Here is a 26,762-nt window from a genome sequence, read left to right as displayed (position 1 = left end):
AGGATGTGGAAACCTTGCAAGAATATCTGAACAAATTAATGCAGTGGGCAACTACATGGCAAATGAGGTTTAATGTAGAAAAATGTAAAATAATGCATTTGTGTGGCAAAAAATATGAATGCAATCTACCCACTGGGGGAATACCTGTGAGGGAATCTAGGATGGAAAAGGATCTGGGGGTCCTAGTAGATGACAGGCTCAGCAATGGCATGCAATACCAAGCTGCTGCAAGCAAAGCAAACAGAATATTGGCATGCATTAAAAAGGGGATTAACTTCAGACATAAAACGATAATTCTCCCACTCTACAAGACTCTGGTCTGGCCACACCTGGAGAATGCTGTCCAGTTCTGGGCACCAGTCCTCAGGAAGGATGTGCTGGAACTGGACAGAGTCCAGAAAAGGGCAACAAAGCTAATAAAGGGACAGGAGGACCTTAGTTATGAGGAAAGATTACGAGCACTGAACTTGTTCTCTCTGAGAGGAGACGCTTGAGAGGGGATATGATTTCAATATACAAATACCGTACTGGTGACTCCATAATAGGGATAAAACTTTTCTGCAAAAGGGAATTTAATAAGACACGCGGCCATTCACTAAAACTAGAAGAAAAGTGGTTTAACATTAAACTGCATAGAGGGTTCCTTACTGTAAGAGCGGTTAGGCTGTGGAATTCTCTTCCACAGGCAGTGGTTTCAGCGGGGAGCATCGATAATTTAGAGGCTATGTAGAAGCCACCAGAATTCCCGGAAAAGGCAATAATAGTAGGGAAAAAGCACAGTGACCAACTGGTCGGAAAGGTATTCCCCTTTAGCGTGTCCTCAAAGTAATCCAAAATGGGGCAGCTGGTTGGCGTTCACAGTGAATCACAACACTCATGGAAATAGTATCTCAATGGAAGGCCACAAACGAATATTCAAATGCTATGTGAGAAATAGATGAAAGAGACTCACATAGCGTAATAACATAAGTACTGGTTTATTAAAAATATAGAAAACAAACTCACATTTTCGTAGACCATCAAAATGTTTCAAAAATCAAGTAGCAGTAATGGTGAGGGGTCCACCCAACATGTTTCTGCTAAAGAGCTGTCATCTGGGGCTCTTTACGGCTCTTTAGCAGAAACATGTTGGGTGGACCCCTCACCATTACCGCTACTTGATTTTTGAAACGTTTTGATGATCTACGAAAATGTGAGTTTGTTTTCTATATTTTTAATAAACCAGCTGCCCCATTTTGGATTACTTTGAGGACACATGAAAGGGGAATACCTTTCCGACCAGTTGGTCACTGTGCTTGTTTGACTTGGATGACATAAGTCTTCCCAGGTCAACAACCTCTGGTAAGCCTTTAAGATCTTCAGGTGATGGCTTTTTCCCTATCATTATTGCCTTTCCCAGGAATTCTGGTTGCTTCTACATAGCCTCTTCATACATCTTTACTCCAATCTTCAATCCAATATACTACACTTGTGCGACCTGTTGGTCTCATAGCCTGGTATGACTTGGCTGGCATACGTCGTTCCAAGTCATTTACATCTGGTAAGCCCCCTATAATTCCAGGTGGTGGCTTTTTCACTTCTTCTTTTTTACAATGTTGGTGGACTTTAACTTGTTGGCTCCTGTTGGTGCCAATTCACCTTTTTGGACTTTTATAATTTATGTGGCATCACTTTTCACATGTTTTGATATAGACATGTTTTGATTTATTTATATATCTATTTATATATATTTCTTTGGTACATGTTATAGTGTATACACAGTATATATTCGCAATTTATACTAATACTGTAGAATTTTCTCACACATTGGTTCACACTTTTGTATAATGTATAGATGATATTTGGTTTCTCACATCACATGGAACCAAATGGGATACTAATATTTACTCACTGCATTTAACTTTAGATATGTCACTTACATAACCCTCTTTTTTTGAGTTTATAGCTCCACACTTTTTAAAATTTTTCTCAACTACCTGGGTCTATAGGTGTGTTGGCAGCTGTTCACTCACATTTTTACGCAGCACTGTTTTATTTAAATTTTTTTTCGCATTGATAATTTAAAAAAAACAGATAACTGAACGACCACAACATACAGGGATATACAATGTAATACTGACATAAAATCACACACATAGGTTGGACCTGATGGACTTGTCTTTTTTCAACTTCGTCTACTATGTAACTATGTAACAATTGCCTCTGCTCGCCCCTCCTCCTCCTGACCCAGAGCCTGTGATAGACAGAATGCTGGTCCGATGCTGGGATGTGTTATGTCTATCACAGGTTCTGGGTCAGGAGGAGGCAGGGCTGTGTATGACGGGAAGCGGAGGCAATTGTAATGTAAGCTGTTCCGGCATGCTATCCTGCGGCTTTCCTCCATGCTCTCTTCCCCCGGGGCGATCACTTGGAGAACGGCTTCTGATCACCGCCCGCTCCCAGGCAGCCCAGCTCCTCGCCAGCCCTCATTTTCCACGAAAATATATATATATATATATATATATATATATATATATATATATATATATATATATATATATATATATATATATATATATATATATATTTTTAGCAAGAACTCTGAAGAATAAAATGGCAGTCGTTGCAATATTTTATGTCACACAGTATTTGCGCATCAGTCTTTCAAACACAATTTATTTGGAAAAAAAACACTTCACTGAATTAAACAAAAACTGAAAAATTAAACATAAACAGTAAAGTTAGCCCAGTTTCTGTATATTGTGAAAAATTATGTTATGCCGAGTAAATAGATACCTAACATGTTACGGTTTAAATTTGTGCACACCCGTGGAATGGCGATTAAACGACAGTACTTAAAAATCTCCATAGGCGACGCTTTAAAAAAATTCAACGGTTACCAGTTTAGAGTTACAGAGGAGGTCTTTTGCTAGAATTATTTCTCTTGCTCTGACAATTGTGGCGATACCTCACATGTGTGATTTGAATACTGTTTATATTTGCGGGCGCGACTTGCGTATGTGTTTTCTTTGGTGCGCAAGCATGAGGGGACAGGGGTGCTTTAGAAAAAAAAAAAAAATCTCATTACTTTTATTGCTGTCACAAAGAATGTAAACATTCCTTGTGACAGTAATAGGCAGTAACAGGTACTCTTTATGGAGGGATCTGGGGGTCTAAGAGACCCCAAATCCCTCCTTTGCACTTAAAAGTATTCAAGACTCTAAAATCGGCGTCTTTGAATACTAGGGATTTTTTAAAATGGGCGCCGTTGGCAGCCGAGTAAACGGGAAGTGACGTTGTGACGTCGCTTCAGGGTTACTACATCTGAGACCTGATCGAAGCCGATTCCCGCATTGTTCGGGACTCTGGCCAGCCGGCGGAGGTGCCAACTGGTTGTTCGCGTCTCCCGGTAGGACGGGAGACCCGAGTGGAGTGGCGGAAGGTGGCGGGGGCCTTCACCCTGGTACAACCACTTCCTCATAACGAAGTACAGGTATGTCGTTTTGCTAGAAGTGGTTAATCAAAGAGAGGTCAAAAGATCTCTATGATTAAGCTCCTTTAGGTCAAAATGTGTCAGTGGAGCTTGGCCTGTGTGGCCACGTCAGTGAATTAGTCCTGGAATAATAAAATGTGAAAGCTGTCATTGGAGTGTGACCAACTTGTTTGTCCATTCCCAGGAAAGTACTTTGCCTCTTTGTTAAGACAGCAACGAAGAATATTACTTCCTCAAAGGGAGTGGGAAGGAGGCCGTGTTCTTTTTTTGTGCATGAGAAGTATGGGTTCTAGGCACGCTGCACTTTATAAACTAATAAATAGTCTTTTGAGCTATTATTTAAAAGTACTTATGTGCCATTGAGTAGAAAATATGTCTGCTGGAGCAGGTAATTGACTTCAGAGAATCACCAACACATTTTCTATTGCTCGACTCTTGCTACAACTGACCCTAGAGTATTAGGTATCTGACACCTTTAGTCTACAAAAGCATATGATCTGTTGTAAATCACTCACGTTTGCTACCTTACAGAAAGCTTTATAAATAACAGTTCTGCTTAATGACATTTCACTGAACTTTTAAACAATGTGTTTATAAATGTCATACGTTTCTCTACCCAGTTCATCACTATAACGGCTCTGCTTGAGCATCATGCAGACAAAGCTTCTTCCTTTGAAAAAGTCTGTCAATCCAAACTAGTACTCTTTAGTCTTTCCATGCCTCTCTGCTACTTCTTTCCTCTGCAGACCTAACCCTATGTAAGCTCCATCTCGGATTATTCACCATGTTAATGATGTCACCACCTTCCTCATGTGACAGTGTTTAGGCCTGACTATTGGCCGCTCAGGCCCCAGCAAAGCATTATAGGAGGAGGTCACATGCACTCCCTTACCTGGTAGCATTAGGTACAGGTATTTTGCAATCATCCTGCTGGAGCAACCAAGTGATAGGGAAATGTATTGAGAATAGGTATATATGGGTCAGGGGTAGGTTTTAAATAGGACAAAGCCTTTTTACATTTCACAGCTATGCAGAATGTAACTTTTTAATATTGCCATTGTCTCTTTATCATTAGGCAGATATTATCATCGCATCATCACATGTTAAGTATGGATATGACCCATACACATTACAGTATGGACAATGTGGTGAAAAAGGCCGATACATTCATCTTACTCCTGAGTTCTTAGTAGATGACAACGTGATCTATGTATATGGCCCACGAGGTAACAGTCCAATATTCATTTATCTTATGTATTTGCTGTGCACTGAGAAAGTTTAATTAATTAAAGTGGTTGTAAACATGGAATATGAACAAAGCATATCCATATAGTGTCTCAATCCAGAGCATTAAGTGTCATTTCTGTCTGCTGCCTCATTGCTCTTCTATCTGCATGAGTCAATTCTGACAGGTTTTCCTGACACCAAGGGAAAAAAGGTGACAGGGGAGGGAACAGACAGCCTGTGATTGACAGCCTTAGCTCTGTTCGTGTGTGCTATGTGAAGGGGCCTTGCCATTTAGCTCTCACTGAACTCTGTGGAGTGTAAGTTCAGCATCCCTGTTTCATACATACAGGTAAATCTCATAAAATTAAAATATCATCAAAAAGTTAATTTATTTCAGTAATTCAATTCAAAAAGTGAAACTCATATATTTTATATATATACATTACACACAGAGTTATATATTTCAAGCATTTCTTTCTTTTAATTTTGAAGATTATGACTTACAGCTAGTGAAAACCCAGAATTCAGTATCTCAGAAAATTAGAATATTAAATAAAACCAATAAAAAAAAATTGTATGCAGAAATGTCAGCTTACTGAAAAGTATGTCCATGTACAGTATAGTATCCACTCAATACTTGGTCAGGGCTGCTTTTGCATGAATTACTTAATGCGGCATGGCATGGAGGCGATCAGCCTGTGGCACTGCTGAGGTATTATGGAAGCCCAGGTTTCTTTGATAGTGCCCTTCAGCTCATCTGCTATGTTGGGTCTGGTGTCTCTTGACAATACCTCACAGATTCTCTATGGGGTTTAGATCAGATGAGTTTGCTGGCCAATCAAGCACAGTGATACCATGATCATTAAACCAGGTATTGGTACTTTTGGCAGTGTGGGCAAGAGCCAAGTCCTGCTGGAAAATGAAATCAGCATCTCCATAAAACTGGTCAGTGGAGGGGAGCATGATGTGCTCTAGAATTTCCTGGTGGTGCGTTGCGCTGACTTTGAGCTTGATAAAACACAGTTGACCAGCACCATCAGATGACATTCCTCCCCAAATCATCACGGACTGTGGAAAATTTTGCATTACATTTGGAATTCAACATCCCAGAGTCTGGAGTAAGAGTGGAGAGGCACAGAATCCAAGTTGCATGACGCCAGTGTGAAGTCTCCACAGTCAGTGATGATATGATGATCCCTCTTCCCCACCCCCCCAGTAAAGATGACCCAGTAGTAGAACCCCCCAGAATTGACCCCTCAATATAGACAACACCCCCCTCCCCAATACAGACCTCTCAGTATAGACACCCCTAATCTCCAACCCCCAGTAAAAAAAACCCCAGTAGTAGAACCCCCCATACAGACCCCTCAAAACAGAACCCCCCCCCCCCCACACACACACACACAAAATACAGAACCTCTTAGTACAGGCACCTTATATTCCCCCATGTGAAGAATCCGTAGTACAGATCAACATCCCCCTCATTTCCCCAACTAGGCAGAAGAGCAGCTGGAGCTGATCAGTGTACAAAATATGGTTACAATGTAGTCGCGTTCCTCCCTGGTGTCCCTGCACTTCCTCACAGGCCAGCACACCCAGCAAGTGTAGCACCTCCCTTAGTACGCCACTGGTGTATTTACTTATTTTTAATCCGTTCAGGTCCAGTCATGTGATCCAGCAGCTTCGGCTCCCCTGTGTCAGTGAACAGTTGATGCGGGTGAGAAGGAGTGTCGACAATGACTGGACCATGGGAGCCTGTGAGAGACGTGGGATGTACTGAGATCAGCGCATTGTAATGCAAAACTGGATGTTATTAGGCTATTTTCTCTCTAGTTCAAGTGTTTTTCATTTTTAAGAATGGAATGAATCATTAAAATACTGCTTTATGATGGAGGTGATGATCACAGGAAATTTGCATTTACAGTAAATGTAATGATTCAGCTGCTGCAGAGAGTGAACCACTATACAGAAGTGATCTAAAGTTGCAGAGACAAAACTCTATTGTTTAAAAGGTCTACTGGATTGAAACCCTTTACAGATCACCTTTACGGTCCCTCCCGCAGTGCTTTTGTGTTCTGCAGGCGGGGAGCTTTCCTTGCTTTCCTCGCAATGATCACTGCTGCTGTAGCCGCCGGCAGTAATCATATGCAAAACATCCAACAGGCTGGTTGTACTGAAGTTGATCAATGGATCGACTTCAGTACAACCAGAATGCCGATAGATGAATGAAATCTTAGCCAGGGTCCCTGTTGAAGCGGCTTAGCTTCGATCCATCTGTGGCCAGCTTTAGCAACATTGTATCAATTCTGTATAGCAGTTCCCTCTGTGCAATAATTGATTCATTACACTATCAGTAGTGAGCCATACATTTAGCGGAGGTCTTCTTCATATTATTTTCTCTTCTGGTGGAATATTCTTAGCCTGTAGTACTAGACTATTTTCAATAGTTCTTTATCTCTTCAAATGTTCTTAAAGTGGTAGTAATGTCTACATAAAAATAAATAAAAAGGTCCCTTGCAAGTTAATTCCATAATGTATAAGCATGCACAGCATACTAGCACACTATGACAGGCTTACCTTTCAAGTGGAGCTCTGACCGCTGAGCTCTCACTGCTCCTGGCACTTCCATCTTCTCCCTGGCTTCCTCCTGGGTTTACGCTCTCGAGCCATTTGAATGGTCTGGCCGCAATGACATCACTAATGCCATCATGGCCTGGTTCTCTCTGCATTCACATCACACACAGTGAATGCAGAGAGTACTGCGCATGCGCCAGTGACAATATCTGGCAATATCTATACTGCACAAGTTCAAGCAGTTTCACCTACAGGTAAGACTTTTTACTATAAGCTTACCAGTAGGGCTCAGTTAAACCTTTGACATTACTACCGCTTTAAGGGCTCATGCACACTGCAGCTCAAAGGAGCTCAAAGAAGCAGCTCCTACAGGCTTTTGAGCTCTTTTGAGCTCTTATTTTTTATGCCTGGAAACTCCCCTCCATGTTAGCCAATGTGTCCATGCACACTATGGCTTTTTCAGGTGTTTTCAGGCATTTGCTTTCAGGCAGAAAATACTCCCCACCAAACTCGTGTTTTTGAGAGGAGCTAGTCGCCAAAGAGCTCAAAAAGCTCAAAAGAGCTCAAAAAAGCTCAAACTAGCTAGAAAATGTGCAAACATTTTTGTTCCAGATTTCTGTCTTGTTTATACAGTGGTTAGGAAATGACTATGTAGGAGGGTTAGTGAAAGAAAAAAAGGCTTATGCTCAAAAAAGCTCAAAGAAGCTCAATAAAACATGCACAAAAGCACAAAAAATCACAAGCTTCTTCAAGCTGAAATACAAGCTCAAATGTCTAAAAGCTGTTTTTTTTTTTTTTTTTGCAGTGTGCATGAGCCCTAAGACTATATTTGTCCTAAGAAAAAAAGTTAGGGAATGTTACATTCATCCTGCGAAAGGCAACAAAAAGAAACTGACATTTAACACATATTACAAATATTACAGGGATTATTTGTTAATTTTGCATGAATACTAAACAATTTGCACAGCAAAATTCTTTATAAATAGATTCCTTAAAGTGGAACTATGAGCAAAAATAAATAATGGCATATACTGTATGCTGCAGTCTGTCACTAGCACTACCACAGCAGTTGTTATTTTCTGAGTCCCCCAGTAAAACTGTTTTATTACTTGTTATATGGTAGGGGGCTTTGTTATTGCTTTTTACATGCTTCATTATACAGTATGTATATTTTTTTATTTTGCCTAGTGTTACACTTTTTAAGGGAAACCAGTACTAAGAAAAATATAAAGGTTGTCATTGCTGACCTTTTGAAAATGGTAGTCCATGGCTTCAATACAATTAGAGTGACTGACCTGGAAAAAAAACATGCAGCCAGTGAGCTCAGAAGTGTACATCTTTCTTCCAGCTCAGCAACTCAAAAAGTATTGAAGTCACTCTATTAGTTTGATGGCCACGGAAGGTCAGGAAAGGCAAACCAATATATCTTCACTAGAGCATTCCTTTATTCTTAAAGAATGAATGCAGAATATTTGCAAACTATTTTTGTTTAATTGCATGCAGGGACACTGTTAATATTAAAGTGGTTGTACCACCTCCTATAGGCCTATATCTTTCCTTCAATCGGACATTAAAATATTGGCTATGGTTCTGGCCAGGAGGCTAAACACTGTCATTGATTACATAATTCATGCTGACCAGGTGGGCTTCATGCCCAACAAATCTATGGCTATTAATCTTAGAAGTTTTTTCAAAATGGAAAGCAATCAGCGCAAAAATAACAAATGAATAGACTATGCAGGCTGAACACTAAAGGATTCACCAAACCAAAGTATATAAAATATAAAAAACAAGTGCAGCGCAATAAAATGAACACATGTAAAAATAATGATAGGATATCTATAAATGATTTATGGAAATAAAAAGTCCTTAATAACTCATAGATGGAATACAATCCCGCTCTTGATCAAAATAGGACAGATGATTTTTTCACAGATACTCTTGCTAATTAAATCTGTAGGATATTGCGCTTACCAGAGGTGATGGACCTCTAGATTATAGGAGGTCATGCGAGCCTGATAACCAGAAACTTCAGCAAAGCGGCTTGGAAACCTTGGATATTATCCTCATCAGCCAATACGCTCATGCCAGCTGGGACCGTATCCTTCATAGATCACAGCACTCTGGATATCCTTAACAAGATCCTCAGTAAGGTGTATAAGAAACAACATCGGTGGGATGCCCAAAAAATAAAAGAAGAGTCCTCTAAGTGCAGACTGTTTACCACTTTAATAAAGACCTCCAGGGCATATGACAATAAAAAGCGCTATAGCGCAATGTAAAAGGCAATAAAAGAAGGTTGTTTGTCAACATGCAAACCCCAGTAGATAACGTGGGTAGAAGGGCTTTGTTGGCATTAGCATTTGATAGTGTTGAATGGGGGTACTTGTGGGCCGCGTTAGAAAGTTTTGGGTTTGGTCCTGTTTTTATATCCTGGGTCCGCCTTTTGTACTATTGCCCACAGGCCAGTATAAGGAAAGGGGGCAAACTATCCACCCTATTTGAGTTAGGGAGGGGTACCAGGCAGGGCTGCCCCCTCTCTCCACTGTTGTTTGCCTTGGCAATAGAGCCGCTAGCGGCTCAAATTAGGGCCAATGAACATATAAAGGGGTTCCAGTATGGTACATTACATGAGAAAGTCCTACTTTATGCAGACTATATGCTTTTGTTATTGGGGAACACAGAGAATTCGCTGAGGCATGTTATGTCCACTATTTTAGACTTTGGAACGTTTTCAGAGCTTACAATCAACTGGTCTAAGTCGGCTTTATTACCCTTGGATCAGGGGGTCATCCCTGTAACGGCGTCCCTTTGTCCAGTACCAGTGGTCACCTCATTTAAATACTTGGGGATAGCAATCTCTGCACAGCTTATAGACTACTGCCGCTTAAATATCTTCCAATTTCTAATGAAATTTAGGGACAAGGTTAAACTCTGGACCAAGTTATGGCTCTCTGTGGCAGGGAGGGGCAATCTGGTCAAAATTATTTTGATGCCCCAAATTCTCTACCATCTGCATAACTCCCCGTTGGTTATCCCGCTAAAATTTTTCCGTGTGGTCAACACTATTTTCTGGTCGCTGTTATGGAAAGGAGGTAATGCTAGAATTAAGCTAGAACAACTGCAGAAGCCAAATGATGGGGGAGGGCCGCCTCACCTGAACCCCTGGCTCTATTACATTGTGTCTCAAATTCAACACTTGGTGGGAGGCTTATTGAGGACAGCCTCTGACGAATGGAACTCATCACTCCACATTGTCTGTAATGTTGCAGTTTAGTGGGACAAATGCCTTAGCTGAGGGTCTAGAGGCGCAGCTTTTTTCCAAACCAAATAAACAGTATCCGACTTACAGACTAATACACAAAATATGGGAGAAAGCTAAGCAACTACAAAAGGTTATGGGTTACACAGGGTACAGTCCTATTTGGGATAACCAAACCTACCCCGAATTGGCCAAGTTACAGCATGTGGCTAGGTGGCGAGGGTATGGGGTGACGCATATCAAACATATAGTGACTAATGGTCATTTAATCTCCTTTGCACAATTGCAGTCTAGATATGGCATTCCCTCTAATATGTTCTTTTATTATTTGCAATTGAAACTCGTGGTGAATGCTCAGCGGACTCTTGGCACCGACCCCGATCTTTGGAATTTTGCAGCAGTCCCATTCTACCAAGGGCTTTATCTCTAACTGCTATGCTATGCTCCTGGGGGTATGTCTGGAGAAATTCCCTAGCTCTGCATGTGAAAGGTGGGAGAGGGACATATCCCAGGAGACCAATGGGAGGAGGCTCTGGACGCAGTGCAGGGGTGTTCTCTTAACATCTCAGAGACTGTCACAATGACACATTCTTGAGAGTCCACCGTACCCCACTCAGACTACATTCCATGGGCGTACGCCCTGACCCCATATGCGCTAGATGTAACAGGGATATAGGGGACTTATACTTGCTATGGAGGTACCTGAAGCTTCATCGCTACTGGATCGCTGTGGTTACTATGGTGAACTCCACATTTCTGATCTCCATAGACATGGATCCTAAACCCTGTGTACTAGGTTTGCTTGATGCTGTAATACCAGATAGGTATGTTAAAGAGGCCACATTCAGAGCATTGTTTCAGGCTTGCAGGCTCATTTTACTTCATGAGGCTAGTTACTTCACTGGGTATATGTGAGGGTTTACAACCTCTTTAAAGGAGTGTGAATGTCACCTCAGATGCCATACAGCGGGAGAGGAATCCTCACCTTCTGCCTCCAGCTGATTCCTGCTCCTATGCTCTCTGGGGCCAGGAGTGGGCTTATACAAATAGTTTGGAGTAAAGGGTAAGATTTACCACCTGGTACACAAAGATAGACATGGTCATGGGCACCTTAGAATAGTGGTTTCCATGTTTTTCTGTAAATTTTAAATAATGACGTTACCTTAACACTATTCTCTTGTATTTGCAGGAAGAGTGTTTGTCCATGAATGGGCTCATTTAAGATGGGGTGTCTTTGATGAATACAATAATGATGTTCCCTTTTATATTTCAAGTGGTCTTACAATAGAAGCTACAAGGTAAATGTATGATATCCAACTTTTGTCCATTATCAAATATGTCTTCACCTTATATTTCTCAGCATGCTCACACAGTGCATCATATTTTTAGGGTAAACCTAGGGGTTTGATAAATGTTTGATATCCCTAAAGGGGTTGCTGTTTCTTGTTTTTTTAAATAAAAATAACAAACGTGCCTATATTTACCTGCTCTGTTCAATCGTTCTGCACAGAGCAGCCCCAATCCTCTTCTTCTGGGGTGCTCCATGGCACTCCTGGCTCCTCCTTTTCATCTGTGCCCCCAGGGAAGGCCGCTTTCCCTGTGGGCACCCGTGCGGGCTTGCTCCCGAGTCCTACTGCTGCGTTCATTGACACAGAAAGTGGGACTCGGCCCCGCCCCCGCCCCCTGGCTCCCGTGTCACTGGATTTGATTGACAGTAGCAGAAGCCAATGGCTCCTGCTGCTATCAATCTGTCCAATGAGGCTGGAGCCACTGCACTCGTGCACATCGCTGGATCGTATCGGGTTCAGGTAAGAAAAAGTCTGGGGGGAGCTGCAGCACAGAAGGCTTTTCACCTTAATGCATTAAAATGCATTAGGTGAAAAACCTTGAGCCTTTACAACCACTTTAACAACAGTTTTCTATTTTGGGGGGTTTTGTGAAGCATTTATCATTTATAACTGTTTTTAAAATCACTACTGAGTTTAAACCAGAACTATGGGCAAAACGTTTTTTTTTTTTTTTTTTTCATTTTGGATAGAGTAAAGTAGAGTTATAACCCCTGTCAGATTTTTTTTCACCATCTGTGTCCCATTGCTGAGATTTTCCTTCACTTACTTCCTGTACCGTAATCAAACAGGAAGTGAGAGGAAATCTCTGAAAATTAAGGGAATTTCAGGGGGACCCCCCAGGTCACCAGAAATAATGTCCTCATTGGAAGATTTCCCCTCTATTACTTTTCTGGGGACAACCCAAAATTTGGGATTTTCTTTTACTTTCACTTTTAGTGATAACAGTAAACAGGACAAATACAGAGGGTGAAACTACCTAATGGGGGCACAGACAGCAATAAAAACTGACAGATGTTCTAATCCATCTCCACTCTGTCCAAAACTAAAAAAAGTTTTGCCTCTAGTTATACTTTAACTTAAATTGATTGTAAAGTCTTGTTAAAAAAAAAATAATAATAACAAACATGTTATACTTACCTTCTCTATGCAGTTGGTTTTGTACAGAGCAGCCCGGGTCCTCCTCTTCTCAGGCCCCTCTTTGCTGCTCCTGTCGAGTGCCCCCACAGTAAGCAGCTTCCTATGGGGGCACTGGAACCAATTCACATATCCGTTAGTTCATTCAGACATGAAGCCCCGACCCGACCCTGCCCTCTCTCCCCCGATTGGCTGACTGACTTTGATTGACAGCCGCAGCAGCCAATGGCGCCAATGCTGTGTCTCAGCCAATCAGGAAGAGTGTCCTGAGCGGCTTAGACAATCGTGGGCGTCGCTGGAGAGAGATGGGGCTCAGGTAAGTAATTAGGGGGTGCTGGGGAGGATGCTACTCACAGAAGGTTTTTTTATCTTAATGCATAGAATGCATTAAGATAAAAAACCTTCTGCCTTTACAATTCCTTTAAAGCCAACCTCTGGGAAACTCTAAAGTGGTATTAAACCCAAATGCAAAACATTTATTATATTACAGATTCTTAGTTGTGATGGCTGCATTTGTTTTCTTTTACCTGGTGATCTAGCCAGTAAGTATCATGTTTTTCAACAGAACACGCTGTCCTGTAGGTGTAGATGTTAGAGGGCTAACAGGGGTGCTTATAATAATCAGCTTTTATTTATTTATGTAAAACCTTTACCCCAAAAGGAACACAATTGTTGCTCTAACTGCTTATAAAGCGTGAACTGGAGTTTGGCTTCAATTTGTTAGTATATCCAAATCTGCTAGTGCATCTAACACTCCCCTCACTGCAGACTGCCGATTCTGACTGTCCAAAGGTGTTTCTGTTGCTCCTTCATCCAGAGTGAGGGCACTCTAATACAGGAGGTGTGTTACTGGACAGATCACTAGGTGAAGGCAGAGAGAAAAAACCCTAAAAAAACCAAACAAATGCAGCCATCACATCTAATAATTGGTAAGCTGCAGTATATTAACCCCTTGGTGGCCCTTTAAGGGGTTTGGATTTCCTAGAGGTGGGGCTTGTGGCCACGTGACTGCCACGATTGGCTGTCACAGTGGTCAGATGATCTCACTATGCACATGCACGCTGTCGGCACAGCTCTGTTGGCGCTATTGCACGCAAATATGCGGCTCCTCTGTGCCAAGGCCCGGCCACCGAGAGGCCGCATATTTGCATGTGCTTAATGCCAACAGGTTAAATGTTTGTTTTTGTGTTAATACTGCTCTAAACTTCTCCCTTCCAGTGGCGCTGCACTGCAAGGGTTAATTCCTCTTTTAGATCTAGGAGACACAGAAAAGAATATTTACTTACCTACTTATTTGCTCCTTCACACTGCTGGCTCAGTCCCTGCAGTCATGGGAGTCCCCAGAACTTTTTTCAGGGGGGGACATTATTTTAAGGTCACCCATGCTCTGCCCCTTTTCGACAATGTCATTATCACGGTCAGAGACTGCAGACATAGTACAGAAGATGGCCAGAGAATGCGGACATATTACAGGAGATGGTCAGAGACTGCAGACATAGTACAGAAGATGGCCAGAGAATGCGGACATATTACAGGAGATGGTCAGAGACTGCAGACATAGTACACATACACCCAGATACATTACACCTCCATACACACACAATCATTAGTATGGAGAACTCCCCTCCAATTTCTATAGTGCAAGCTTCAGAGGACATTACAGAGAATTAAATGGATTACTAACCCCAGAAAAGGCAGATAGAAGGCTCCAACAACAGCTGCACATGCCAAGCAGCTCAGATGAAGCTGGGGCCCCATGCGGTGGGTATTTTTTTCCTTTTTTTTGGGGGGGTGGGGGAGTAAAGTAAAAAAAAAAGGTAAAAAAAACCTTTTTATTCTGTCTCATGTGCTGGGAAATTTAAATCCACTGTAAAACATTTACTTTCCCTGAATGGAAATGAGGAGAAGAGAATTCCTCTTAGAAAGCTATTACTGGAACAGGTTTCCCCATAGAGAGATGATCTCCCTACTTGATGCAACGACAACTGTAACATTTTGGATATTTTCATCACTTTCTGTCCAAGAGTCTGTGGTCACCAAGGCAAATAGAGAGGGAATCTCCCCAGAGGGACACAAGCAGCAAAAACAAACCGAGAGAGGTTCTGACCTTTCCACAGGCTATCCAAAACTAAACAAAATGTGATTATAGATACACCCATGTAAATGTGATCACTTTTTCTTGAACATTACTTCATGGGAGAGAGCACTGTCATTATTCTCAAAAATGGCTCCATCTAAGTACAGTTCTTTACTTATACCATCTTATTATTTCTTTAACAGGTGTCCAAATGAACTTAAAGGTATTTACAGAGAATATAAATGTACCAATAAGGAATGTAAATGTGCCCCTCAGATTGACACTGGACTGTATGATGATAACACTTGTGTCTTTATACCTGATATAAGCCAAACTTCCCAAGAATCTATAATGTATTTACAGGCATTAAATGATGTACGTATATCATGACAAGATATCAAAATTGTTATAATGAGCTGTGCAGTATAATAGTTATTCTTTGTAATTTGTCGCATACAATGTGTAAACTGTTGGCGCTATATAAATCCTGAATAATAATAATATTAATAATAGTGATAATAATAATACAATGACATATTTAACCACTTGCCGCCCGCGCTATAGCCAAAAGACGGCAAGCAGCTCAAGCCTTTTTCCTGTATGGTTCATGTTATGTTTAAGCAGAAGTATAGTCAGAGCTCTTCTGGCCCTACTTCTCTTGTAGGTTACAGGGGTGCACTTCATTCTGCACTCACATGACCTGTATTCAGCTCACCGTTGGCTAAAGCCTGCTGTCAGCTGACGTCACAGAGCTGGTCCGGGCTCTGCAGGCATCGTCTTTTAAGGATCAGACTCTAAGCGAGCTGCTGAGAGCCTGAGCCAGCAGCACCCACCCCCTCCACAGCCTGGTGCTCCAGAGAGCCTTGGAGGGGCATAGCAGTGGCTGACAGTCACCAGCTCTCTGTTTACTGAGGACCAAGAACTGAGCGATCAAAGACCTGATCGCTCAGTTCTTGGTCCTCAGTAAACAGAGAGCGGATGACTGTCAGCCACCGGTTCTCTGCTATGCCCCCAGTCTTATGCCCCGTACACACGGTCGGACATTGATCGGACATTCCGACAACAAAATCCTAGGATTTTTTCTGACGGATGTTGGCTCAAACTTGTCTTGCATACACACGGTCACACAAAGTTGTCGGAAAATCCGATCATTCTGAACGTGGTGACGTAAAACACGTACCTCAGGACTATAAACGGGGCAGTAGCCAATAGCTTTCATCTCTTTATTTATTCTGAGCATGCGTGGCACTTTGTGCGTCGGATTTGTGTACACACAATCGGAAATTCCGACAACGGATTTTGTTGTCGGAAAATTTTATAGCAAGCTCTCAAACTTTGTGTGTCGGAAAATCCGATGGAAAATGTGTGGGAATTTCCGACAACAAGGTCCTATCACACATTTTCCGTCGGAGAATCCGACCGTGTGTACGGGGCATTAGAGGTGGTGGGAGACCGATGTTATGTGGAACAAATGCCTTATACATATGTACTCATTATAATACTCATGTTAAATGATCATTTTTTATAAAGACCACAATAAAGGTGCTATTAATGTATACATTGTTAAAATATTATATAGCAAATCATTTTCTATTTGCTTGCTGGCTTTCAGGTGGTGGCTGCTTTGTTAAACCCGAGAAATCTATTTATTAATGTTTTCACTTCAGTTTCAAGCAAACTTTAACCTAAGGTTCAGGCAGAAAAATGTGTAAATCTTGGGTGAAACGTTAGTGAATCTTGGGCAAAAATATTGATAAACTGACCCCCAAGAGTTTGGCTCAATTACTGTGTTACAATACTACAACAGTGATGAGCCGAACGGGTTTTGGCTCAGGGTGGGTATGCCAAAATCTACTAAAGTTAGGATGTCAAATGTGAACCCTTCTAAAGTCAGTGGGAGCCGATTCTTAGGAATCAGTAATGTACATTTTTCTGGCTAATAGGAAAGGGATCATCAAACAACTGGCATGGGAAACTGGGCAGCGCTCTGGGGGACATGAACCAAAGTGAAAACATTTTTATGTAAATTGAGTTCAGTGAGGAGCAGTGATTCTAACCACTTAGCGACTGCCCCACTTACATTTACTGCAGCAGGGTGACCGCTCTGAGCTAGATCACTTACCTAGTACGTGATCTAACACTTCTGGGTCTGGGGCGTGCGCTGCCGGCGACCCACTCCTGCTGTGATTGGACACAGCAGGAGCCAATCAGCGGGTCCGGTAGACTCGATGTCCGTCAGGACCAGCCGATCATTCGGGACACAAGCAGAACGGCAGTCTGCCTGCGTAAATAAGGCAGATTGTCGTTCTGTCAGTGGGGAAGGCTTTGATCCCGTGTTTGTAAGAACACGAATCTCTGTCTTCCCCTAGTAAAAGCACCTCCCCCACAGTCAGTAACCCCGTCCCTGCCAGTGTCATTAGTACAGTGACAGTGCATATTTTTTAGTGTCACTGGTCCCCAAAAAATGTCAAAAGTGTCAGTTAGGTGTCCGATTTGTCCGCAGCAATATCGCAGTCCTGCTATAAGTCACTGATCACCGCCATTATTACTAAAAAAATAAATAAATAAAAATATCCCATAGTTTGTAGATGCTTTTGCACAAACCAATCAATATATGCTTATTGGAATTTTTTTTACCAAAAATACGTAGCAGAATACATATTGACCTAAATTTATGAAGAAATTAGATGTTTTACATTTTTTTTTATTGGGTATGTTTTATAGCAGAAAGTAAAAAATATAGTTTTTTTTTTTTCAAAATTGTCAATCTTTTTTTGTTTATAGCCCAAAAAATAAAAACCGCAGAGTTGATCAAATGTCACCAAAAAAAGCTCTATTTGTGTGAAAAAAAAGGACAAAAATGTTATTTGGGTACAGCGTCGCATGACTGCACAATTGTCAGTTAAAGTAACACAGTGCCGGTTCGCCTTATCAGGAAGGGGATAAAACATTTCAGAACTTCAATCGGTTAACCACTTTAGCCCCGGAAGAATTTACCCCCTTCCTGACCAGAGCACTTTTTGCGATTCGGCACTGCATCGCTTTAACTGACGATTGCGCGGTCGTGCGACGTGGCTCCCAAACAATATTGACATCCTTTTTTTCTCACAAATAGAGCTTTCTTTTGGTGGTATTTGATCACCCCTGCAGTTTTTATTTTTTGCGCTATAAACAAAAAAATAGCGACAATTTTGAAAAAAAAAACGCATTATTTTTTACTTTTTGCTATAATAAATATCCCCCAAAAATATATAAAAAAACATTTTTCTCCTCAGTTTAGGCCGATACGTATTCTTCAACATATTTTTGGTAAAAAAAAAATTGCAATAAGCGCTCATTGATTGGTTTGCGCAAAAGATATAGCGGGATAGGGGATAGTTTTATGGCATTTTTATTAATATTTTTTTTTTTTACTAGTAATGGCGCCGATCAGTGATTTTTATCATGATTGCGACACTATTGCGGACACATCGGACAATTTTGACACATTTTTGGGACCATTGGCATTAATACAGCGATCAATGCTATAAAATTGCATTGATTACTGTAAAAATTTCACTGGCAGTGAAGGGGTTAACCACTAGGGGGCAGGAAGTGGTTAAGTGTGTCTTGGGCAGTGATTATAACTGTGGGGGGGATGGGCTTGCAGTGACATGATACTGATCGCTGCTCCCGATGACAGGGAGCAGACGATCGGTGTCCTGTCACTAGGCAGAACGGGGAGATGCTGTTTACATTGGCATCTCCCCGTTCTTTAGCTCCATGACACGATCACGGGTATCCCAGCGGCGATCGAGTCCGCGGGTCCCGCGGGCACGGTCACGGAGCTCGCGGCAGGCGCGCGGGCATGGCGGGAAATTCAAAGTAAGGTACAGGTACGTTACTTTGCCCAGCCGTGCCATTCTGCCAACGTATATGTGCTGTGGTGGTTAAAAAAGCTTAAAGTGAAATGTAAAATACACAGCTCCTGTAAATAACATGCCTTGGGGTAGCCTTTAACTTGCCTGTGAAGTGGCACATCTACAGTTTTTAAACATATGACTGGGGATTACCCTCTATACCAGATATCTTAGATGAGGATCTGCTATAGATGTTAATGGGGGACCACACACAAAAAAAAAAAAAAAAAAGGTTCCCCCTAAAAATACATATCAAATTCTTATCTGTGATGAGGTCCTGGTATGGATGTTTGGTGTGGGGTCTTCTCCAAACTACAAAAGATTTTAAGGGGGACCCCCTGCAGAAAAAAAAGGGAAAAAAATGGGTTCCCCCCAGCAAGCAAGCAAAGAGGGATGAGTATGCAGCCCCCCCAAACCATAACAGGCCACATTCCCCTCAACATGGAGGATACCTTGTCTGGGGGGTTCCCCAGGGAAGGAATCTTGTCCCTATGTTGACGAGGATAAGGGCTTCTTCCTCCCAACCCTCGGGGTAATCTGGAAGTGCCTTTAAAAATAAGATGATGCTCCCCCCATTGTACCCTGTACCCCTACTCATTGCAAAAAAAGTAAGTAGTAAATAAAGACGCACTTTTTGACAATTATTATTAAAAAAAATAATAAAATAAAAAAAAAATGTCCCTTAATGTAAATTGATCCATCGTCAATTATATCATGCAATCATGCAGATTCTCATTAACCAAGATGAAGAATGCCCGCTGACTTACAGAAAGAAAAACCTCACCAACATATCTGATCATGTGAGGACACAGTAGCCCTCAGTCTCTGCAGTGGAATGTAAACAAAGGGGAGAGGTCTCTTGGGTGATGTCATTGACCAAATATGGACATGACTTATTTGGTCAATGATGTCATGGGGCATCCCCAGGCCACAATCTAGTTTGACCATTCGCAGAATCTTCCAACAAGCAAAATTTCAGTCTAAACATTGGGTTCAGACTGAACCGGGAGCTCATCCCTACTGACAACCACACATGACTGTTAAGGACTGCTGATGAACTCATAATTGTTAAAAACAAAATTAAATATTCTCTGCAGCCACGATAATGTTATAATATGGTTCCAGTTTTAATATCAATATAACCTCATTATTATCAATATTTTTATAGGTAACTGCATTTTGTGATGCTACAAGTCATAACGCGGAGGCACCAAATTTACAGAATAGGATGTGCAACTATCGCAGTACATGGGATGTGATCAAGAACTCCAGTGATATACTTTCCACTCCACAAACAACAGCCACTGTTCCTGAACCCACCTTCTCATTGCTGCAGGCTTCAGACAGAGTGGTGACTTTAGTACTTGATGTCTCAGGAAGCATGGGCGGTGTAAGCAGCTTTTATTTACCAGAATATTCTGTGTACACTCAGATTTGTGTTTTATGATCCTGAACAAATGTTTACAAAAATCAATATAGAATGTAGAAAGTTAATATTAGTTTGGAATACTGCTTAGGAAGTCATCTGTACGGAGTTTGTATGTCTTCTCAGTAGGTGTATGGAATCCCTCCAGATCGTCAGGTTTCATACTATAAACTGAAAAGCATGGTGGAGAGAGATACTGTAGCTAACTTTTGACAAAATGGCCTTATAGTATGCATGTGTGCTTTTTCTGTTATTTTTTCATCTGTGTTATTGTATGTTGTATTTAAATAGTACAGATAGTTTATTAGAGTAAAGTTTTAATTTGTTTTATTTTGTGCTAATTGCTGTTATTGGTCATTTTATTGTGTCATTGTGTCTTGTTCTGTTCATTGTTGTGATCTTGTGTTGTCTTTATTGAGTGTGGCTGCGTCACAATAATTTCCCTTTGGGATTAGTATTCTGAATCTGACTCTATGGCATTGGTAGGAAAAAACATGGATATTGGATTAATGCAAATTTATCAATTACAGTACGATCGCATTAAGAGGCTGTACCAGGCTGCAGAAGTATTTCTCATTCAGATCGTAGAACAAAGATCATATGTTGGAATTGTTAAATTTGAGAGTACCGCTACAATACTTTCTTCATTAGTTCATGTTATCAGCGATCAGCATCGGCAACAACTTAAAGCACTTCTTCCTCAAACAGCAGGTGGAGGAACAAATATTTGTGCTGGACTAACAAAGGGAATTGAGGTAAGTTACTATTGAAAAATTTGCCAATCTCTAGCACAGTTTCAACAGTCAGGCACATATGTTAAATGTTCAATCCTTATTAAAGTAGACATATAGCCAAAGCTCTTTCTGCTGTACTTCTCCTATGGAACACAGGGGTGCAGTTCATTTTGCACTCCTGTGTCCCTTTTTCAGCAGAAAACAGAGCAGAGAGCAGTGACTGACAGTCACCAGCTCCCCGCTCACAGAGCGCTGAGAACTGAGCAATTAGCGGTGTTTGATCGCTCGGTTCTCAGTCTTAGAGCCAACAGGGGACAGATGCAGCATCGAACCAATGTTGCATCCATCTACTTTAGGTAAATATTTCTAAAACAAGAAACAAACCCCCCCCCACACTTCTCTTTTAGAGGCACCATAGTCTTGATTAAAGTGCTGTTATTGATGGCTTGGGTGTTAGCATTCCCAAATCAAAGCATAGTCACTGGCTGTATTGAGTTTGTATGTTCTCTCTTTATGTACAGTTTTTAATTGGGTATTCTGGTTTTCTACCAAAAACATGTTTTTAGATAGTTGGCATTTGACCAAGGTTACTAGACTGTGAGCTCAGGGGCATGTACTTATGCAAATGGTTTTATCCAGTCTGTAAATCACTCTGTTAAATGTTGGTGCCATAAATTCATTGTAAAAATTCATACACGCATACTTGTACGCTATGTGCAACCAGCACAAGTGTGATCCCAACACATTTAAAAGCTGTTGCTTGGGAAATTCTAGCCTGTCTGTTAACAACCCCCCTCTATTCCGAATTTGGTAATTAAGGCAGAACTATACTCACCTCCCCTCCAGCAGGTTCAAGATCTTTGGCCATCTTGATTGGCCTAGCTGGAATGACATAGCTCCCACGCACAGGAGTTAATTCATCCTGACACCGCGCAGATGGCAGAAAGTTTGTGAGGTGGAAGTTAAGAATCCCTTTTTTCAGAAGGGACATACCCTGTCTCCTCTGCATTAAAAAAACCCCCTCCTTCTCGCATTTTTTTTTAAACTAAATTTTTGCTATAAGGCTGAAGTGCAGTCTTATTTTGTCTTTGGTGGAAAAGGCTGTCATGAGTAGGGATGAGCTTCGAGTTCGAGTCAAACCCATGTTCGACTCGAACATCGGCTGTTCGCCAGTTCGCCGAACAGCGAACAATTTGGGGTGTTCGGGGCAAATTCAAATGCCGCGGAACACGCTTTAAAAGTCTATGGGAGGAATCAAAAGTGCTAATTTTAAAGGCTTATATTCATGGTATTGTCATAAAAAGTGTTTGGGGACCTGGGTCCTGCTCCAGGGGACATGGATCAATGCAAAAAAAAGTTTTAAAAACGTCTGTTTTTTCGGGAGCAGTGATTTTAATAATGCTTAAAGTGAAACAATAAAAGTGTAATATCCCTTTAAATTTCATACCTGGGGGGTGTCTATAGTATGCATGTAAAGGGGCGCATGTTTCCTGTGTTTAGAACAGTTTGACAGCAAAATGACATTTCAAAGGAAAAAAAGTCATTTAAACGAATTTAATTTAAAAGTCATTTAATGAATTGCCGGTCCGACAATACACATAAAAGTTCATTGATAAAAACAGCATGGCAATTCCCCACAGGGGAATCCCGAACCAAAATTAAAAAAAAAAAAATGACGTGGGGGGTCCCCCTGAATTCCATACCAGGCCCTGCAGGTCTGGTATGGATATTAAGGGGAACCCCGGCCAAAATTTTTAAAAAAAATGACGTGGGGTCCCCCTCAAAATCTATACCAGACCCTTCAGGTCTGGTATGAATTTTAAGGGGAACCCCGCGCCAAAATTAAAAAAAAAACAGTGTGGGGTCCCCCCAAAAATCCATACCAGACCCTTATCCGAGCATGCAACCTGGCAGGCCGCAGGAAAAGAGGGGGGGGGGCGAGAGAGCGCCCCCCCTGAACCGTAGCCCCCCAAAACACCTTGTCCCCATGTTGATGGGGACAAGGGCCTCATCCCCACAACCCTTGGCCGGTGGTTGTGGGGGTCTGCAGACGGGGGGCTTATCGGAATCTGGAAGCCCCCTTTAACAAGGGGACCCCCAGATACCGGCCCTCCCCCCTGTGTGAAATGGTAAGTGGGTACCCCTACCATTTCTCTAAAAAAGTGTCAAAAATGTTAAAAATGACAAGAGACAGTTTTTGACAATTCCTTTATTTAAATGCGTCCCAGGAATGTTCACTGCATAAATGAAAGCATTCAATTGCAAGCATAGCAAAACTAAGTGGCGCAGAAGGCGCACCACAGACGGGGAAGAGGCTGAGTCGTTAATGATAGCCATTACCCCCCCCCATATTGAAACAGTGGAAGCGTACTTTCTTATTGCGAAAGGCATCCCCCCAAATTTCGACCGCCAGCATTGCTGACAGGGCCTGTCATCCACAGGGAGTGACCATTGTAGGACTCCAAAAAGGAGTCCCAAATCCTAAGAACCGCCCGTAAATCCTTAGTTAAACGAATGTAGTGCCGTGGGGCGCTAACATCTGCCATAGCAAAGAACAGCCAGCGGCAAAAAATTCTGCCCATAGCAATGATCCTACAGGCAAAATTCAACTTCCCAAGAAAGGACTGCAACTCCCTAACTGAACCTTGCGCTTGCCAGCCGCGCCGTTAACCTCCCTCCATAGGGCCACCAGTTTGTTCTCGGGCAGACGGCACTCCATGGCCACCAAATCAATTGTTATACCTAGAAAAACCAGCTCAATCGCCGGGCCTTCCGTTTTGTCTGGGGCCAAAGGAATGCCGAACCGGTCTGCTATGTGTTGCAGGGTCCCCAGCAACACCGCGCAAGGGGAGGAATCTGGCGGTCCAGTGCACAGGAAATCATCCAGATAGTGGATGATGGAATTCAAGCCGGACACATCCCTTACAACCCATTCGACAAAAGAACTAAAAGTCTCGACAGAGCGCAGGAAATGGAACACCCCATCGGTAGACAATGATCGACCTTGCCACCGACAGCCTAGCAGGGGAACACTTTCAGGATGAACCGGAAGCAGGCGAAATGCTGCTTCAACGTTCGTTTTGACTGACAAAGAACCTCAGCTATACTTGCGTACCCAGGAAGCAGCCGCATCGAAAGATGTATAGGTGACCGCACAGGCCTGCAGGTCAATACCATCGTTGACCAAGCCCTCTCTGGGGTAGGAGAGATGATGTATCAAGCGGTATTTGCCGGGTTCTTTCTTGGGAACCACCCCTAGGGGGGACACAACTAGGCCCGGAAACGGAGGAGCGGAAAAAGGGCTGCTCATCCTACCCAGGGAAACTTCCTTATCAAGTTTCACCGACACCACTCCTGGGTACTGGTGCACCGAATGTAAATTATCGGACAAAGGCGGTACCACTGTCAAAGTGCACAGGATACGAAATCCCTCCGTAAACCCCCCAAGGAGTCGAGCAGACTCCTGATCCGGGTACCTAATTAGGAAAGGAAACATCCTTTCCACCCTCCCCGGAGTCCTCCCTCTTTCCAGACGTATCACCTGCCCGACCTTTTCCCAAATTAAAAGAGTGGGCGAGTGAATGGGCGCCGCCGCACCCGGAGCATTCGTGTTTAAAGCGACAGGTACCGCCGAGGCGGCAGAAACTGTTGTTAAACTGCCAACAGATCCCTTTATTCCTAGAGGCCGACGTACCTGAGGTACCAGTGCCGCCAGCCCCTCCTGAAAAAAACTGATTACCCCCCTGGCCGGGGTCAGAGGCCAATATCCTTATGATTCCAGTAAATGGGTGGGCCGGACGGCCTTCCGTTGCCAGATCTGCTTGTCATAACGGAGCCACACCACAATAAACCCTGTTGGCCTCGCCAATGGCGTCCAGGTAACAAAAAAGAGCCAAACAATTGTCTTGCGCTTTTTCACCAATCACACTGGCCAAAATCGCAAAAGCTTGCAACCAATTGGCAAATGTTCGAGGGATGAGGCGATACCTCCTCTTCTCCTCTTCCTCATTCTTGCTTTCGTCAGGTTTCACCCGGTTCAGGTTAAACTTTTCAAGGGGAAGCAAGGAAAAGGTTTCCACATATTCCCCCTTCCAAATCTTATCCCTCACCTCGGGCTTAAGGTGGGTACCCAGGGGTCCCTCGAAGCACACATACCTCGCACTTCGCTGAATCTTTTGACTTCTCCACCCCCATGGCCGCACTGTCTCTCTCCGCTGGAACCCCCGCCTCAGACAGCACCTGTACCAAGGAAGGGGGGGACTCTAATCGCCGACTCCTCCGGTACCTTCGGTCGATCCAGCGACGCCTCTGGCGCCACCCCCTGCACTACTCTCCCCTCAAGTTTTTGTAGCAGTTCCCTCAGACTGACCAACACATCACGGGCAAGCACCTCTGACCCCTACACAGATGCCCTAACTCGTGCCTCCCGACCCCTGACCCCTCGCTTAGAGAGGGAGAAAGAAAAGGTAGCATAGCAAAAGAGCACTCACCAGGCTTCATGGGGCCGGGGACCCCCCCCAGCTGCGGATCCAGACTCCCTCGCTGTCACCGGAACGTCCTCTTCCAGCTCCCTTCTTCTAAGCTGCTGGACTCCACCTCCACCTGGGAATCTGCCACCGCAGGACCCGCCGACCTCCGGGCTGAAGACTGTCCTCTCCCCTCAACTGCTGCAGGCGTGCCACACGCAGCCATCATGCTGGATGCTCGCTGTGTCCCCACGCCGTTCCCAACCATCCGCCTGTGTTGACGTCATCAGAGCGCGTCCCAGGTCTCCCAGGCCCCGACTGCGACTCGCCGCCATCTTTCTTCCTCCTGGGGCAGATGTGCCCTCCCTCTTGCGCTGATCGTCCATCTTTTGGGAAGGGCCGCCGGCCGCACCAGGGGACAGGCCGGTGCCCGCAGTACTCACTCTCCCACGCCGGGCTGTCCTGCTAACTGGAGCATCGCCAGTCACGACAGCAGCCCGGTCCGGAATCTGGATGATGGAGGATGAAACCTGAGCCACACGCCGGTGAGTGCCCATCTCCTGAGGGCTCCACTGAAGCTGGGGGTTCCTCCCAGGCCCGCAACCTGCTACAGCCAGCATGCACTTGGCAGGGGGGCCTGAAGGGTCCAAAGGCGGGTGCCCATTGCGGCGCTGAGCCCTAGGGGTCCTGTCGGGACTACAGCACTCCGAAAGGGCTGGACATCCGAGCACGCGGTGAGACAGGCCCTGGTAGCGGGGGGCTCTGCCTGACCCCCTGGAGCAAAGCCACTGCTTGGCTCTGCACCCATGCCAATCCATGAACGTCGGCTGCTGCCCTGAGCTGGGCCAGCAATTGCTCTAACTCACTCATCTCATCGCAGGGAGAGGGACACAGCTGCCAGGGACACTAGATGTTCGTCCCTTGCTTCCTGCTCTGCAACTGCTAAAGCCCCCCACAACAACTAATACCCTCTAGGCTCCCCCAGCTCCTTTTCTCCCCAGCCATGAGTAAGAGCCTAGTTAAACAGATGCTATTGTATGTTAACCCTCCGTTGACTGGATAACCTTACCATGTATCCCCTCCGCTGATTGCGTGCCTGCTCAGCTAGAGTCCTTTCTGGAACTTCCATTCCTGATTTGTTT

The 26,762-nt window shown here is 43.4% G+C and overlaps 1 protein-coding gene across 1 annotated transcript in view; it reads left to right on the top strand.

Annotated features, from left to right (window-relative positions):
* Positions 1 to 26,762, top strand: part of LOC141103528 (calcium-activated chloride channel regulator 1-like) — a 100,191-nt gene that overhangs the window by 14,791 nt on the left and 58,638 nt on the right. The window contains exons 3-7 of the mRNA XM_073593209.1: positions 4,548 to 4,698; positions 11,725 to 11,833; positions 15,299 to 15,470; positions 20,163 to 20,384; positions 20,951 to 21,175. Coding sequence (XP_073449310.1) covers positions 4,548 to 4,698; positions 11,725 to 11,833; positions 15,299 to 15,470; positions 20,163 to 20,384; positions 20,951 to 21,175 — 879 coding nt within the window. The remainder of the gene's footprint in view (positions 1 to 4,547; positions 4,699 to 11,724; positions 11,834 to 15,298; positions 15,471 to 20,162; positions 20,385 to 20,950; positions 21,176 to 26,762) is intronic.

The sequence above is a fragment of the Aquarana catesbeiana genome, linkage group LG07, assembly GCF_042186555.1.
Source record: "Aquarana catesbeiana isolate 2022-GZ linkage group LG07, ASM4218655v1, whole genome shotgun sequence".
In the NCBI taxonomy this organism is placed as follows: domain Eukaryota; kingdom Metazoa; phylum Chordata; class Amphibia; order Anura; family Ranidae; genus Aquarana; species Aquarana catesbeiana.
The sequence above is the reverse complement of the archived record's forward strand: the minus strand, read 5'-3'. Positions and strand labels throughout refer to the sequence as shown.